At 48.2% G+C, this 14,307-nt stretch overlaps 1 protein-coding gene across 1 annotated transcript in view; it reads right to left on the bottom strand.

Annotated features, from left to right (window-relative positions):
- Positions 1-2,440: 2,440 nt before the first annotated feature.
- Positions 2,441-14,307, bottom strand: part of RCC2 (regulator of chromosome condensation 2) — a 37,503-nt gene continuing 25,636 nt past the window's right edge. Inside the window, exons 9-14 of the mRNA XM_026659889.1 lie at positions 13,884-14,050; positions 11,764-11,944; positions 11,364-11,469; positions 8,976-9,048; positions 7,023-7,100; positions 2,441-5,949 (exon numbers count right to left, since the gene is read on the bottom strand). Of these exons, the coding sequence (XP_026515674.1) occupies positions 5,845-5,949; positions 7,023-7,100; positions 8,976-9,048; positions 11,364-11,469; positions 11,764-11,944; positions 13,884-14,050 (710 nt within the window). The 3' untranslated portion in view covers positions 2,441-5,844. The remainder of the gene's footprint in view (positions 5,950-7,022; positions 7,101-8,975; positions 9,049-11,363; positions 11,470-11,763; positions 11,945-13,883; positions 14,051-14,307) is intronic.

The raw sequence follows: 14,307 nt of genomic DNA, 5'->3' as shown, positions 1-14,307 counted from the left end.
GGGGGGGGCGCAGATGGAGTGAGTGGAGGGTAGGTCCTCAGAAGGGGTTGGGCCTCGGGAGCAGGGCAGGGGCAGGACAAGGGTGTTCGGTTTTGTGATTAGAAAGCTGGCAACCCTACTGGTCAGTATTAAATGGGTCACAGGAAGAGCATGACACCCTGCAGTGGGCAACTAAAACAGAACCTATGCAAGGGGGAAATTCCTTCCTTGCCCCTGGTAGTTAGGGGCTGGAGCATGGGAGTTTATATTCCCGATATATTTTGTATATTAAGCCTCTTTTTGAGATTAGGAAATTACAAGACATGGCTAACAACCCTCTACGGTTCATAATCCCACAGAGTACCAGGGGAGAGGCGGTGAAAGGGTTAACTCATATTGTCTTGACAATTTAACCAGTTTTCTAACCTAGAGTCTTAATACTGAAGTGCTTTAGCATGTTTAATTGGGTGAAGCAGTAAGAACACAGGATCCTAGAGACGAGAGACTTTCTGATCTAATAAACCCGTTCTATTGAGCGGACTGCAAGCGGTAACGGCCCCCAAGAGACTTCTGTACCAAGCAGATTTTCGGTATTGCTCCTAAGGGTTCCTAGAGGCCTTTGGTTTTAGAGGTGCACCGTTTTTTTTTTTAACCCCTTGGTTTCTCTATGTAAGAGGGCAGTCTCCTCTCACCGTCCACCCTATGTGCCGACTGGAACAAGTCATTCGTTCTGGGGAGCTGAAGAGAAAGGGTGAGGGAATAAAGTAAGGAAAGAACTATCATGAAAGGAGCAGTTTGGGTGGTAATACAGTGCTTGAGGCATCAATTTAAGACATCAGGGAAGAAATCTTCAAGTGCTGTGATGGTGGGAACAGCTGGCAATACTCCATGGCCACTTCTTACTCAGCAGATGCTATTCCAAGCATGACTCAGCAGAGGTACAATGACTATCGTGCCCAAAGCACAGCGACACGGCTTTTTAATCGTTACCCCTGCAGAGCCAGGGCAGCCCTGGGAGAGGGACCTAGACTCTATGCTACCATCAACAGAACTGTAGGTCACTGTTCAGGGGGAGGAAAGAACCCAGCTTACACCTCAGAACCCTGGAGGAGTTTGCAGCAGTGGCAACTAGGAAAACCTTCTCCCCCATGGTTTTTACTTGTAAACTGAGCCAGCTGCTGTGGGGGATGCAACTGTGGAACCTTGCCCTGCCACTTCTGGGGTCACTTCTCAGAGAGCAACTGCACTTCAAGAAGGGAGGCACCGAGCAGGGCAGGTGAAGTCTGAGTATTGCTCTTGAAATTCCCTGCTCAGATGTAGGATCACAACCCTCTCCCAGCTCCGACTAGACAAACCATCTTTTTAAGAGAGACCTCTATCAAGCTGCAGCTGAACTAAGAAGAGGGGTTGAGAGCAGGGAGAACAGAAAACTCCCATAAGCCTGCCGGATTGATCACCCTGTAACGCAGAACCTTTTTACATCACAATGACGGGAAGCCCAAGAGGCTTAGGACTGTCAGCTCTTTGGGATTTGCCTTTTTGTTCTGTTTATACAGCGCCTAGCACCATGGGGCCCTGTCCATGATGGGGGCCCCTAAGCACTTCTACAACCCAGGCATTGCTTTCCCTGCCCTCTACAGACGCCGTTTGGCGCACGAGCAGCAGTGCAAGAAGTGCTAGTAAAGCGCAAAGACATTGGTCCGATGTTTAACTATTCCGTGCCAATGAAATACTGTGCTAATCCAGCAGGAAGAAGGCACAAAACGGCCCAAGCCATTAAAAGCTACTACGTTGCCATGCCAAAAGTCAGGCTACGGTCAGCAGTGAACGAAAAGGCCTGATCGAACTGCAGTTTGGTGGCCTAGGTGGAACAAGTTGGTGGTCACAGCTGAGTTTCTAGAGAGCAGGAATAACGCAAACATTTTGGCGGTTGGCACCCTTGTTAGTTTCAGCAGAGGCCAGGGATTGATTGGGCCAAGGAGACCGAGCTCTGATTGGAAGTGGTTCCTCTAGGTCAAAGGTTCTCAAACTAGCAGGTGAGCCCCTCTCAGGGTGGGGGGTACAGAATGTATTCCAAGGGGGTGTGAGAAGCTTGGCGGGGGGTGGGGGACCCCTTACTGCACACATTTTACCCACAGCAGTGAATAACTAGCAAAGCTGATTCCTACAGACAACCAGCTCCTCAGATGACGCTGTGCACATAGAACGGTGTATGTACTTGTGTGGCAGGAGAGGGAGGGGCCTACACAAACACAGCCACAAAGAAGGGGGGGGGCCGTGATCAAACAAGTTTGAGAGCCACTGCTCTAAGTCAAGAGAGGGGTGCAAGCAAGGAAGATTAACTTTGAAGGGTTTCCTGTCAGCATGGCACCTTTTTCACAAGTAAATTCACTGAGGGGAGCGTGCTCACTTCCAGGCTATCAACAGAGGCCTGTAAACCAAAGGGTGTACACAATGACGTTGTTTATTTAAACATTTACTCCAAGAAATATAAAAAAACATGAAAATACAAATACAGCACTAACCCAGGAACCTTTCATCTCGTCTAAATCAAAAACTGCTCCAAGATCCTTTTTCTCAGACTCTCCTTCACTCTCCCAAGGTAAGAGCAAGAAGAAGGCAGCTGGGGGAGAAGTTAATGAGGAGCGTGAATAATGTTTAATTTCTAACTACCACAGGCAGGACTCTGCCTACCTGGGGAGGTTCAGCCCCTTTTGGTTTGAAAAATTTTGGGGTGAAGGTGAATGATAGATTTTGCCGTTTTCTCAAAACCATCTTCCTGGAGAATTTTTCTAGTTTGAGAATAAATGGATTACTTAAAAAAAAAAAAAAAAATCTAAGGAAAAATTATAGCTGAAACTCAGCTTAATCCTAGGTCAGATGGAGAGTCGGCAACTGTTAGCACACGGCCCTCTGGCATGCAAATCCCCAACCCCAGAAAGGGTCAGTAAGAGTGAAGATTTCCAGTGCTGCAGCCCAATGTCTTGGGAACAGGTCACGGGCAAGTCAAACCTCTGTCTGCCCACGTCCTGCATCTGTTAATGGGCTAGTGTGCGAGCCAAGGACACAGCCTGAAGGGAGATTTTTGTTCTGGAGTCAAGCATTACAGAGAGAAGAGACACAGACAGGCCGCAGCTGTAGCTCGGTGAAAAGGTTTTGGGTGAAAAGGCTCAGGTGAGTTTGATTGTAGCAGAACCTCTGGCCTGGATTTCAATTCTCAGGACAATTCTCTCTTACTTTCAGGCTGACTAATTTAAGGGGTTCAATTTAAGACACTGGGGGGCCCATTGGCAGAGGCACTGAGTGCCCATGACAACAATTGATTTCAAATGGGAGCTCCGGGTGCCTAGTGCATCTGCGGAGAAAAAAACAAAGCAAAAGAAATTCCAGGTGGCTAAAATTAGCCTCCCATAAACAGACACTCAAAATTAGTCGGATCTTTTGGAAAAATTGCGGCCGTACTGCTTGAAGGTGATTTATAACAACAACGGCACACGTAGGCACCTGGTTGAACAGGAGTTCAGTTCAGTTTCATTAAACACTCAATGCTGCTCCATGCAGAATTAACCAGGTGCAGACGCTGCAGATGGCTACACCTGTGGTTTGACAAGGGAAATCCCACTTTTCTGGAAATCCACCTGATCCAAAGTCTAGGGAATCACAGAAGTCAATAGAAAAAACTCCTATTAAATTCAATGGGTTTTCAAATGGGCCCGAGATACCTGGCCAGAGGAGGGGGGAAGATAGTTAAGATTGAGGCCACTGGCTTTACTCAATACTGTAAACAGGAAAGGCTGACTGACGTTATTAAACTAGCACAGCAAAGACTCAATTGCAGAACTTCTCCACCCAGCTGCTCTCCATGTTCGAGGAATTTTTTACTCTAACACAATAAAAAAAATTTTTTTGCAGCAAGTACTGCAAGAATTCCAGAACTGCAGTGTAACAGGATGCCAGCAAACGTTGCCTCTAGAGAACAGTGCAACTTGCTAGGGTAACGAGAAAGGAAAAGCCACGCTCATGTTTGTGTGGAGACAGAGCAGAGCACTCTGTTAAAAGGCACCTTTGTTTCTCCAGCACAGAGCAGAGTACTGGAACGGAAGAAACGTTTGGCGGGTATCTGATCGCAATCGAAAAATAATAAACCTCCGAACCGTCCAGGGCTGGGAGCTCTTTGCATCTCTCCGCCAGTAAAACCAATTTGGTTCAACAGCTGCGCAAGAGTCAAGTCGAGGGCCAAGTCCCTGCTGGTGGAACTGCTGCCCATTTTCACCAGCAGAGTCTGGCCCAGCACCTGCTCCAACACCCAGTTTGGAGGAATCGGATGTGACTGTATAGACAGGGTTTGCGGGTCAGCAGGAGGCAGTAATTTCCAAGGGCAGGAAGACAAAGGATCCCCAAGCGAATGCCTGCAGGGATCTGGTCAAAAACCGCAAGTTTTTAGGGGAAAAGACATTTATTGAAATGTCAGTGTTGAGGGGTTGTTTTCTGACTAATTCCAACCCTCCTACTGTCTGAGGCCCTGATCCTCCAAAGACTTACGCACATGCTCAGCTATGCGCTCAGCGCAGCCCACTGACTGCAGTGGGACTTCTTATATATAGTATGTATTAAGCAGGCAAATAAGACTAGTTTGATCAAGGTCCATATCTCACCGACCAAAGGGAGAGGCCTGGGCTACAACGTTCTGATCGAACCCTCCCATCCCCAACAAATTCAGCGGTGTTTGGATCCTGGGTTTTCATTTAGGCCCATCTCTGAAGATTTCAGACTCTCAAAGAAAACGTCAGCTGGGCAAATTGCGATGAAAACCTCACACAAACACAACTACCCTTGGAATCAACCTCATTTAGAATCAACCTCATTTACAATGAACGCTCAGGAGCACCGTTTGTGCCAGCCTTTTCATAAGTGACCGCAAGTTTTTATGCCCGACTTGACATACACCTAGGGCCTCATTTTTCAGAGTGGGTGAGCACCTGCAGATCCTGTTTTCAACTGGAGCTGTGAGTGCTCGTTCTGCTGAAAAATGAGCCCCAAAGTGTGTCAGATTTTGGGGTACCCATCTACCGAGGCACCAGGGGCTATTTGAACGCGTTGACCTAGATTTTGTCTCGATGGAGGTTTTTAATCTGAATGGAAACAATTTAAAATCACACAAAAAGGTCAATGCTTATGAAACAGCCATGAAATAGGTGGCAGCCAGAGTCCTGCAGCTTAATCTACCAAGAGGTTACACAGCTGGATACCCGCTCCTTGGGGCGCTCCTCACCCAGAACAGGGACCAGCACATTAAAACTAGAGAGATGAGAATGTAAATTTGCTTCTGGAGAGAGATCTCAGCAGTTGACTTCACCAAAGAGATGGCCCCATAGACTCTCAGGGTAGATTTTCAGAGGCACACAGGGTTATTAGGGGTCTAAACTTCCATTGAAAGGCAATGGGAATTGGGTGCTCACGTGCCATTTGTGCCTCTCCAAATCTTCCCCCAAGCTCTTAATGACAGCTGGGATTCTCCTCAATTCAATGCAACAAGCGCCATGTGGCCATTCTTACGCGTCAGCGGCTGTTCCGCTGCTCACCAAACAAAGTACGTGGGGTTTATATGCCAAAAGGTCCTGCCATTTTCATCGGAATGGGAGCTCGTGAGCCAGGAGCAAATGTCAAATGTTTAAAAGAACCGAACACTTTGGAAATGATACAGTAACAGGTAGTTAAAACTGCGAATCGCTTATAAAATTGAACCTCGGAAAGTCTAACAACAAGCTTCGGTCAGGTCTCGATGCCGGTCTGCAATCTCTTTCGGTCCCAGTGCACATTGGAAAGGACAGCTGCCATGGCAGGGGCGCGGGGGCCCTGGCCTTATCAGAGGGTGCGCGGGTTGTATTCGGGCAGCTTCTTTAGCTTCTCTTTCTCCACTTCGCTTTCGTCCCTGGCTATCACCAAAGAATGGGCATAGCCCATCGCCACCTGAGTAGACAGAACAAAGCATTTGCCACCCTAAAGGTTATACTGGATTTCATTGCTAACAAACTGCTGCGTCGGGAGGTCTAGTGGGTAGAGCACTGGCCTGCGACTCAGGAGACCTGGGTTCTATTCCCGGCTCTGCCGTCTGACTGTGCCTCAGTTTCCCCAGGTATAAAACGGAGGTGATGATACTGACCAGACTGTAAGGCACACGGAGTTCTACTGATGAAAAGCGCTATGTAAGAGCTAGGGAAATCACAAGTCTTTTTACGATCAATGGCTTCTTACAACTCACCTTCGGAGGAACAGAGTGCAAGGACTAGCAGAGCGCACAATTCATAGATGCCAAAGCCTGAAGAGACCATTGTGATCATCTAGTCTGACCACCTTCCCCAAAATAGTTCCTAGAGCATCTCGTTTAGAACAACATCCAGTCTTGATTTAAACTACGCCCCATCCCTACGCTCCTCTAACTCCTCATGAGAGGTTTGCAGACACACCACATTCATTGCATCTATCCTGGGCGCCACGGCAACACGTCTGATGGACACCATCTCCCTGCTCAGGCATCCCCATAAGGGAGAGGGTAGGGAGTCCGGTCAATTTCTATGCTGATTAAAGATGAACGGATTAATGAACATTAACAGGATTAGCATCTACCCTACACCTAGGGGGATTTTACTCCATTTCACAACCCTCCTCCCCACTTGATGTGCATACGCATGGCACATACCCACCCCAGAAACAATCTGTCTGAGCCAGGTTTCTACTTGTGCAGTCCTCTCTGAGAGCAGCAATGGTGCAGATGCCTTTCCATTACCTATGGAAAACAGGCTCCCCCACGCTTCTCTCAGTCTCCAATTGCTGGTGTATTTTGCATACGACAATCCCATTACCCAGTATCCTGAGGATAAACAGGGATCTGGCTGCCACGCTTTAAAGCATCAAGACAGACTATTATGAGGAATGGGATTATGAATAGGGCGATGATTTTTGGAAGCATGAGATGTGAAATGAGTGCAATCCAGCCTGCTGTGCTAACGGTTTGCATTTTTATTTGCTGGGTCTGCTCTCACCTGCTCTGGATAAATTCCATCTAGTGTTTTCACCTCTTGGGCTGCAGTAGAGGACTTGGGTTTATGGTCTCCATAGCCCTGTGAAGAGAAATGCAGAAGGGAACTTGTAAGATCAGAGGGTAAACCACCATCTAACCATTGTCCAAGATTGTGCTATTTAACCTATTCCCTTGGCTTGCAGTGGCTTCTGAAGTAGCCCCATGGAATAACCAAAGGTACAGAGGGTCAGCGGCTTTCCTGGGAAGGTTTAACTGCCTGCAAGGGCAGCAGAGACACAGGAAGAACTAGCAATTACAAAAAAGATTTCCCGAAGACCGAGAGGAAAAAGGCTCTGGCTTCTAGTTTGTATTTTATAAAATCCTTGGGTTTTTTGTTGGTCCTACAAAAATGGTTCCGCAGAGGAAAACAAAATGTTATCCCCAAAGCGGGACTGCCAGCATGTGTGTGGGGCACTGATGCTGGGGCATGAGGAAGGGAAAGGACACCTCACCAACAGGCTATCTTCAGCTTCATTTGGAAGAGGGGTAGGCAGGCCAAAGAAACTTCGTTTTCCAAACTTCTAAGAGTAACAGTCAAATGTGACGAGCAATGGGACTTTGGTAAGGCAGCTAATTGATAGGTCAAGGGAAAGAAGAAAAAAAAAAGATCAGAGTATCTAAATCAGTATGAAACAAAAAAGCCAATACGGTGACTGAACCTTGAAAACCACTGAAAATTCAAAACACTGAAATGCAGGCACAGAGAAATCCAGAGCCACAAGCAGGCTAGCGCTAGCTCCAGCTCCACCCCAATCACTCGGGACACTGAGAATTAGAACCAAGGAGGCAGATATAAGTCACCATACAAAGGTATAGCACGAGCCACATACGACACTCGTCAGAAGTTTGTGAGCGGCGGCACAGCTGCCGGGAGCCGGGATTCTTGCTGAAGCCCCGAGTTCTGGCAGGTGCACCCCGCAGGGCTGAAAGCCCAAGATCCCCCCCTCCCCACTGGGCAGAAGCCCCTTCCACAAGGCAGAGGTCCTGAGCTTCCCCCGCTCCCAGTCTAGCAGGTGAAGAACATGGGGGCTCCGTGAGCCGCACTTTAATGGTAAAAGAGCCGCAGGTGGCTCACGAGCTTCAATTTGGCCACCCCGGCATAGCAGAAGTAGTCAAATACTTTAGTAATCTGGGGAGACAGACTGGGACTGTATAATTCAGTGTGTCATATCAAAATAGTTTGAGATCATCATAAAAATGTATGGATGTCCTCAACTAAAGCTATGATTTCCCTGGGAAAATGGGGCATATTAGATAGTTATGTCACATTACCCCAGCACTCGAATAGCTCTTAAGGAAGGAGATGGAAGAGCTGTTACACTTGTGGTGAGATAAAACATTCGATAATTAGACACAAGAAGGTGCATTAGGGTGAAGCCAATTGCCTTGTAGAGGTTGTTAGGCACAAGGCAACACTGAATGTTTCCAGCTATGTGGGAAGCCAGTTCTCACCAAAATACAGAACTCACTTCGGTTTATGAGTTAAGTGCATCCATGCATCCACCCTCTCCTCCCCTTCCCTCCGATACAAGCTCCCTGTTTCCAGAAAAATTCACTTAGGAATATTTTGGTCATTTTCTCTGGGAGAAAACTCGGCGTAGTTGTGTGTGTAGGAGTGAGTAGAAAGGTGCGTTTCTGTGTAACACTTCATCTCTGTGTAAATTACCTATCATTGCATCTTCCAAGCGAACCTTTCAACACGTGCAACGGGAAAAAAAATTCCCTTCAGTAACTAAATGAAGCAGGACAGTGATCATTTAAAAATATAACACCCCACTAATTTCGCGATCACAGGGTTACAACAGTCCGCTTGCAAAGCTGTTTTTCACCCATCTCTTTGCTTGCAATCTTATCTTCTCTGGTACCGGACCAGCCTGGCTAGGGTTTCTGTGCCAGTCCCCAGCTGCCTTCTTACCAGTTCACCGAAGGTCGGAGATGGGCCCCAGCTGATTGTGCTCTCATCTGCAGCCACTATAATACTGCTCTTCCTGAAACAGGTACACAGGCTGTTACTGCTACACGATCTGCCTTCACGCCCGCCCCCAGCAGCCCCACCAGCTAGTTACATTTCCCGTGCCAACTGGCTGCTTGGTACCACAAGAGAATTTCCCCAAGTATTTTTGGATGCTTTCTTGCTCAGGGGCAAACCCTGGTCCAGCTGCTTCCCAAAGTGCTGCAAGGCATGATCCTGCTGCCTGGGTGGGTGGGTGGATCCTTGTGGAGCCTCACTGAAGTCAGAGGCCCGCCCCTAAATGGATCCCCATAATCATTCATTCCCTAAAGCAGCATTTCTCAAATGCGGCCACCAGCGGATTTTTGTGTGGCTCCAAAGCATTGGCAGAGATCGGGGGCAAAGCAGCGCCCCCCCCTGCAGCGCCCAGCTATTGCTCCTGAATAGCTGTAACCAGGGGCAGCGAGAAGCGCTGCCTTGGCGTTTGCGCTGGCACTGCTAGCGGGGATCGGCACCCTGCACCACGCAGCCTCCTCAGAGGCTCTGGGCAGCGCCTCTCGAGATGTATGGGGCCGGTGTGCACAGCGCTGGAGGTGGCTCTTGCCAGGGCATTCAGTCCCCAGGGCAGCTCCCCGGCTCCCACCTGGCTAGGGCATGAGAGAGTTCCTGACCCGCCTTCCCTGGGCCGGGCTCTCACTGAAGGGCACGGGAGGCAGGGATAGAGAGCCAGGTTTGTCAGAGCCGCCACCAGCAAGAGTTGGTGGCCGCACTCTGAGGCCACCAATAAATTTGTCGAGAGAAGCCCTGTAACATACTCAAGATAAAAACCTTTAACAGAAAATCAAGGAGAGGTTGAACAAACATTAGGTCTTAAAGGGATTCCCTTCCCATGTCCACTAATACAATGCTCCTACTCAAACGGCAATCAGGCAAGTCAGAGATCAATGTTCATTTGAATGAATGCCCACGTATCAGAAGTTGCTTGCTTTTTAGCGACAGAACATGCAGGGGAATGCCTGGGTCGAGAGAGTGAGGAAAGAAATCTTTAAGTCCTAGTGTAAAGATTTACTCTACAAGTTTGCAGAGCCCTTGGAGGTCATGTGTTAGGTTTCTTCATTGCAGCATAGTAAAATTAGTTACAGTTGATTTACGGGGGGACTTTTCAAACAGATCCTGAAGTTCCCCACTCTGAAGAGCTTGCAGTCAAAGAGAGACAAGACAAAGATAGGTGTGGCATGAGACAACAGGCCAGATAAGGGAGAGGGTGAAGAGGATAGGAGACCAAGGAGGAAGGATTCCTGGAGAAAGAAGGTTTTAAAAAAGTGAGGAGGAGATGAAATTATTCTATTTCTCATGGACCTCTAGCCAAAGGCTCAAGCTGTTCACAAATCTCCCATTAATACAAGCAGAAGCATCCTCTAAGCAACCTAGAAACACTGAATAGCACCCCCTCCCCACCACACACACACAGTGGAGTGCTACAATCAGTGCTGGAGAATGGTTGAGATTTTAGAATACTCTGATCAAATCAAGTGATCATTAAAGAGGTTTTAAAGATTTGTATGCAGCGTTGGAGCTGTCCCAGGATATTAGAGAGACCAGGTGGGGAGCTCATATCTTTATAGAGCCAACTTCTGTTGGTGAGAGAGACAAGCTCTGTGTAAGCTCCACAGCTGGTCTCTCTCACCAACAGAAGATGGCCCAATAAAAGACACTACCTCACCCACCTGGTCTCTTTTAAAGATTCGACAGTTTCTCCCCCACGCCCAGCTGACTGCAGCAAATCACGCAACCTCACCACGAAACCCATCATCCCAACCCCACAGCGGGAACTGGAAGATCAGACATCCCATGATGGATTCTCCACTCTCCATCATGAATCTAAACAAAGATGTTTGCTCCCTCCCAGCACAGGACAAGGCAACAAACCTTTCTAGGAGGAGAGATTTGCACCCAGACAGTCATTTATCATGGGCCATTTCCCTCCGCCCTTGCTTTAACCAGGACTCAGGCCTCCCTCCCTTCTCTAGTGCTATTAAGAATACCCACCCTATGTATCCAGAAGCTTTCCCCCTACCACAGGGTCAAAAAGCAAACCAACTCAACACCACTGCCTGGATCCACCAAGCAGAGCTGGACCCCAGGCCTGGATAATCGAATCAGATCTCGGTGTATGTAAATATAACTAGTCAGTAGGAGCCATTTCATGGGGCCAGATTCACTGCTCCTACTATCAGTCCCTTCTGTATTTGGATCTGCCAGCTAACAGCACTACTTCTACGACATCATTTAGGCAAGCTGTGGGCAACGGTTCCCACCTCCCCAGTTCTGGGAGCAAAAGCGGTCACTTACCCACAGGCCAAGCTGCGGATTTTCCAGCCACAGAGGTCCTGCACTGCTTTGGGGTACATGGTTGACTCACGGGAGGTGTTTGTGGCTCCCCAGAAAAACAGACCACCTGCAAAACAGAGCAAACAAACCAACATCAGGCTCTGAGATATTCTCGGATACAGAAATCCGTTTGAAACGCACATGCACGGACGCTATGAAAAGGATCTGCAGAGACGATGTAACACATGCTGGTCGATCACTCCAGGGTTTATTTTAAAGATACTGGGAGGATTCATAAGTGAGCTCTCTCTGAATGGAGACAAAGGCTGTCTATTGGAGCGTGGCTCTCACAAAACAGACGTTGTGCAGAATGATGGCTTTGTGCCAAGACCCATCTGCAAAGAAAGACGGGGCAACTGACCTGTTTCGCTGACAGCAAAGGAGCAGGTGTAGCCGGCATAGATCTGAGCCGCCCCACGGCCCGGGAAGTCAAAGAGCTTGACCAGCCGTGGCACCATCTCGTCCTTCTGCTCGGCATGGCCCAGCCGGCCGTACCCACCAAAGCCCCAGGAGAACACACGCTTCTGGGAGTCTAAAACAAGCTGCAAAGGGACAGATGGTGACATGGACTTGGGTTTAGACACAGGAAGACGTCTCCCCACCATGCAGCTATTTGCAGAATGGATTATTGGTTCTGCTCTACAGATCTTGGCAGACGACCAAATGCAGCTGTGTCAGAGGCTTAAAGATAATCTATGGCAAATTCTATGCTGCAGGGGCTGCAACCATTGAGATGATGCACGTAATACAAGGACATTCCACTATTGTCTCTGCCAACTATTCCATTTTTCCACTCTTATCTTAATTGTTGTTAAGTCACATGTCTTCCCACTCCTCTCCTCCAGTAATAAAGCCAGAAGCAAAAAGGGCTAGGTGTCTAGACAGCTGGGTAATTCTGTCAATTTCATACTCCGATATTGATTAAACTGGAGAAAGAGCAAACAAGATGAGGACCCCGCCACCTCCCCCAGGATTCCCGCTCAGAGCTTTTGTGCTGCTCTACACAGAGCTACTCAACAATGGGCAATAAAATACCAAGACTTTGCCTGGTGCATTTACACAACAATTAGAAATTAGCTGCCACCCATGATGTGGCCTCCAGTACTAGAGGAGTTAAGTCACATGGCAGCTTCAGTCAGATAAAACATCTCAGTAACAATAACTGGAAAAGACATTTATACTTCAGGCATCCTGTGGGTACACATGTACCTTTCCCTCCATTATTTGCTTAACTGGAAAAGCCATTTATACTTCAGGTATCCTGTGGGTACACATTCATCTTTCCCTCCATTATTTGCTTAACAAGCCTGTCTGTCTCTCAGCAAGCTATTACCGAGTGGATTTTCAGGTTTGGAGGGGGTTTATTTTTAATCTATTATTACACATTTCAAACCCCTAAATGTTAAGGGATCAAACTACTCAAATTGGATTAGGACACCTCCCACGCAAACTAAAGTCGTAATCTGATTACGCCAAGACTGGACTCAAAACCTAAGCAGGGCAGGGAGAAACAGAAGGTTTGTGCAAATGACGGCCTGTATTACAGATTTGTGTCAGCGGACAGCACATTTCCCGACCTTCCACTGCGTGAATTACCTATTCTGAGAAAAGGTGTCTGACTCCAACTGTCCCTAGAGAAGTTTCAACATGCACCGAGACAAAGTTGTGATCAAACCTTTACACCATGGGTTAAAATCTTGCAAATGGTCCACAGACACGGGATTACAGCCTTAAGGCTGGAATCAACATACTTTCGGGGTACGTCTGCACTTGGACTCTCCCCCCCCCAGCTCCTAGCTAGCACGCCAAAAGCAGAGCGTAGCTGCAGCAGGACAAGCAGAAGAATGCGCTAGCACCCCTGAGTATGTGCCGATCCGAGACCACAGGCACATTACTCAGGGCAGCCAGCTGCCCCGCCGCCCACACTGCTGCAGCGACACTATTTTTAATGCACCAGCTCAATCACAGCTAGCGTGAGTATGTCTCCTCAAGCCGGGAATCAGACCCCTGGCCCAAGCGTCGGTATACCCTTAGTTATAGCTGATGGAAAGAAGCGAAGAGAGAGCACCGAAGGCTTTAACGCCTTAGAGGATAAACATGCGGGAAAGTTTTCAACTAGGTCTAGTATAACTTCTGGCTAGAGATGGGACAAACCAAGATTCCGAATCCAAAACTCCTGGAACTCTGAAAATTCTTGGCACTGGAACAGATCTGTTCAGTGCAGCTCTGTCACTATTACTGAGAATCCAGCACGAATCAAAGTCATTTGTAAAGAGACGACGTAACTGCCAGTCACCAGGAGTGAATTAACTGCATGTGGAACGTACAGCAAATTGAGGGGGACTCATCAAATCAATTTCTGTCAGCCCCCAGCAGAATCCCAATGACTGCCGCTGAGCAATGCTAGATAGGGAATTGGTTTCTTTGCGGAGCACTGCTGCGGGCAGTGCTTCAGACTGCCAGGTGAAATCCCCGCCTTACCGTGTGGTTAGCACCGCAGGCCACATCTCGCACGACCACGTTAGGGACAGGAAGGATCTGCCCATCTTTTGTCTTTTCGATGAAGATGGCAACGCGACGGGGCACCAGCTCACAGTCGTACTCTATCCTCTGAGCACGGGCGATGAACTTCCCATCGGAATTGTGTCCTGTTGTAGGGCAGACGGAGATGTGAAAAGGAACTCTGCGTGGCCGGCTACCCTGGCCCACGCCACCCAGTAACTCAGCAGGAACTCTCTTGAACAGATATCCCATGACCCATGGGATAAGGAGCACCACTCTAAATTACTACACGCATCAGGGTAACGGTTTCTGTGCTAACCTTATATTCCTGCTGAAGAGGGCGGCGTGGAATACTTCTAACTACACACAGCCATTATTATGAGTACTGCAGTAGCACCTAGGA

Source organism: Terrapene carolina, unplaced genomic scaffold, assembly GCF_002925995.2.
Source record: "Terrapene carolina triunguis isolate 2854851 unplaced genomic scaffold, T_m_triunguis-2.0 Scaffold714, whole genome shotgun sequence".
Lineage (NCBI taxonomy): Eukaryota > Metazoa > Chordata > Testudines > Emydidae > Terrapene > Terrapene triunguis.
Note: the sequence above shows the minus strand (reverse complement) of the source record. Positions and strands in the feature narration are given on the sequence as shown.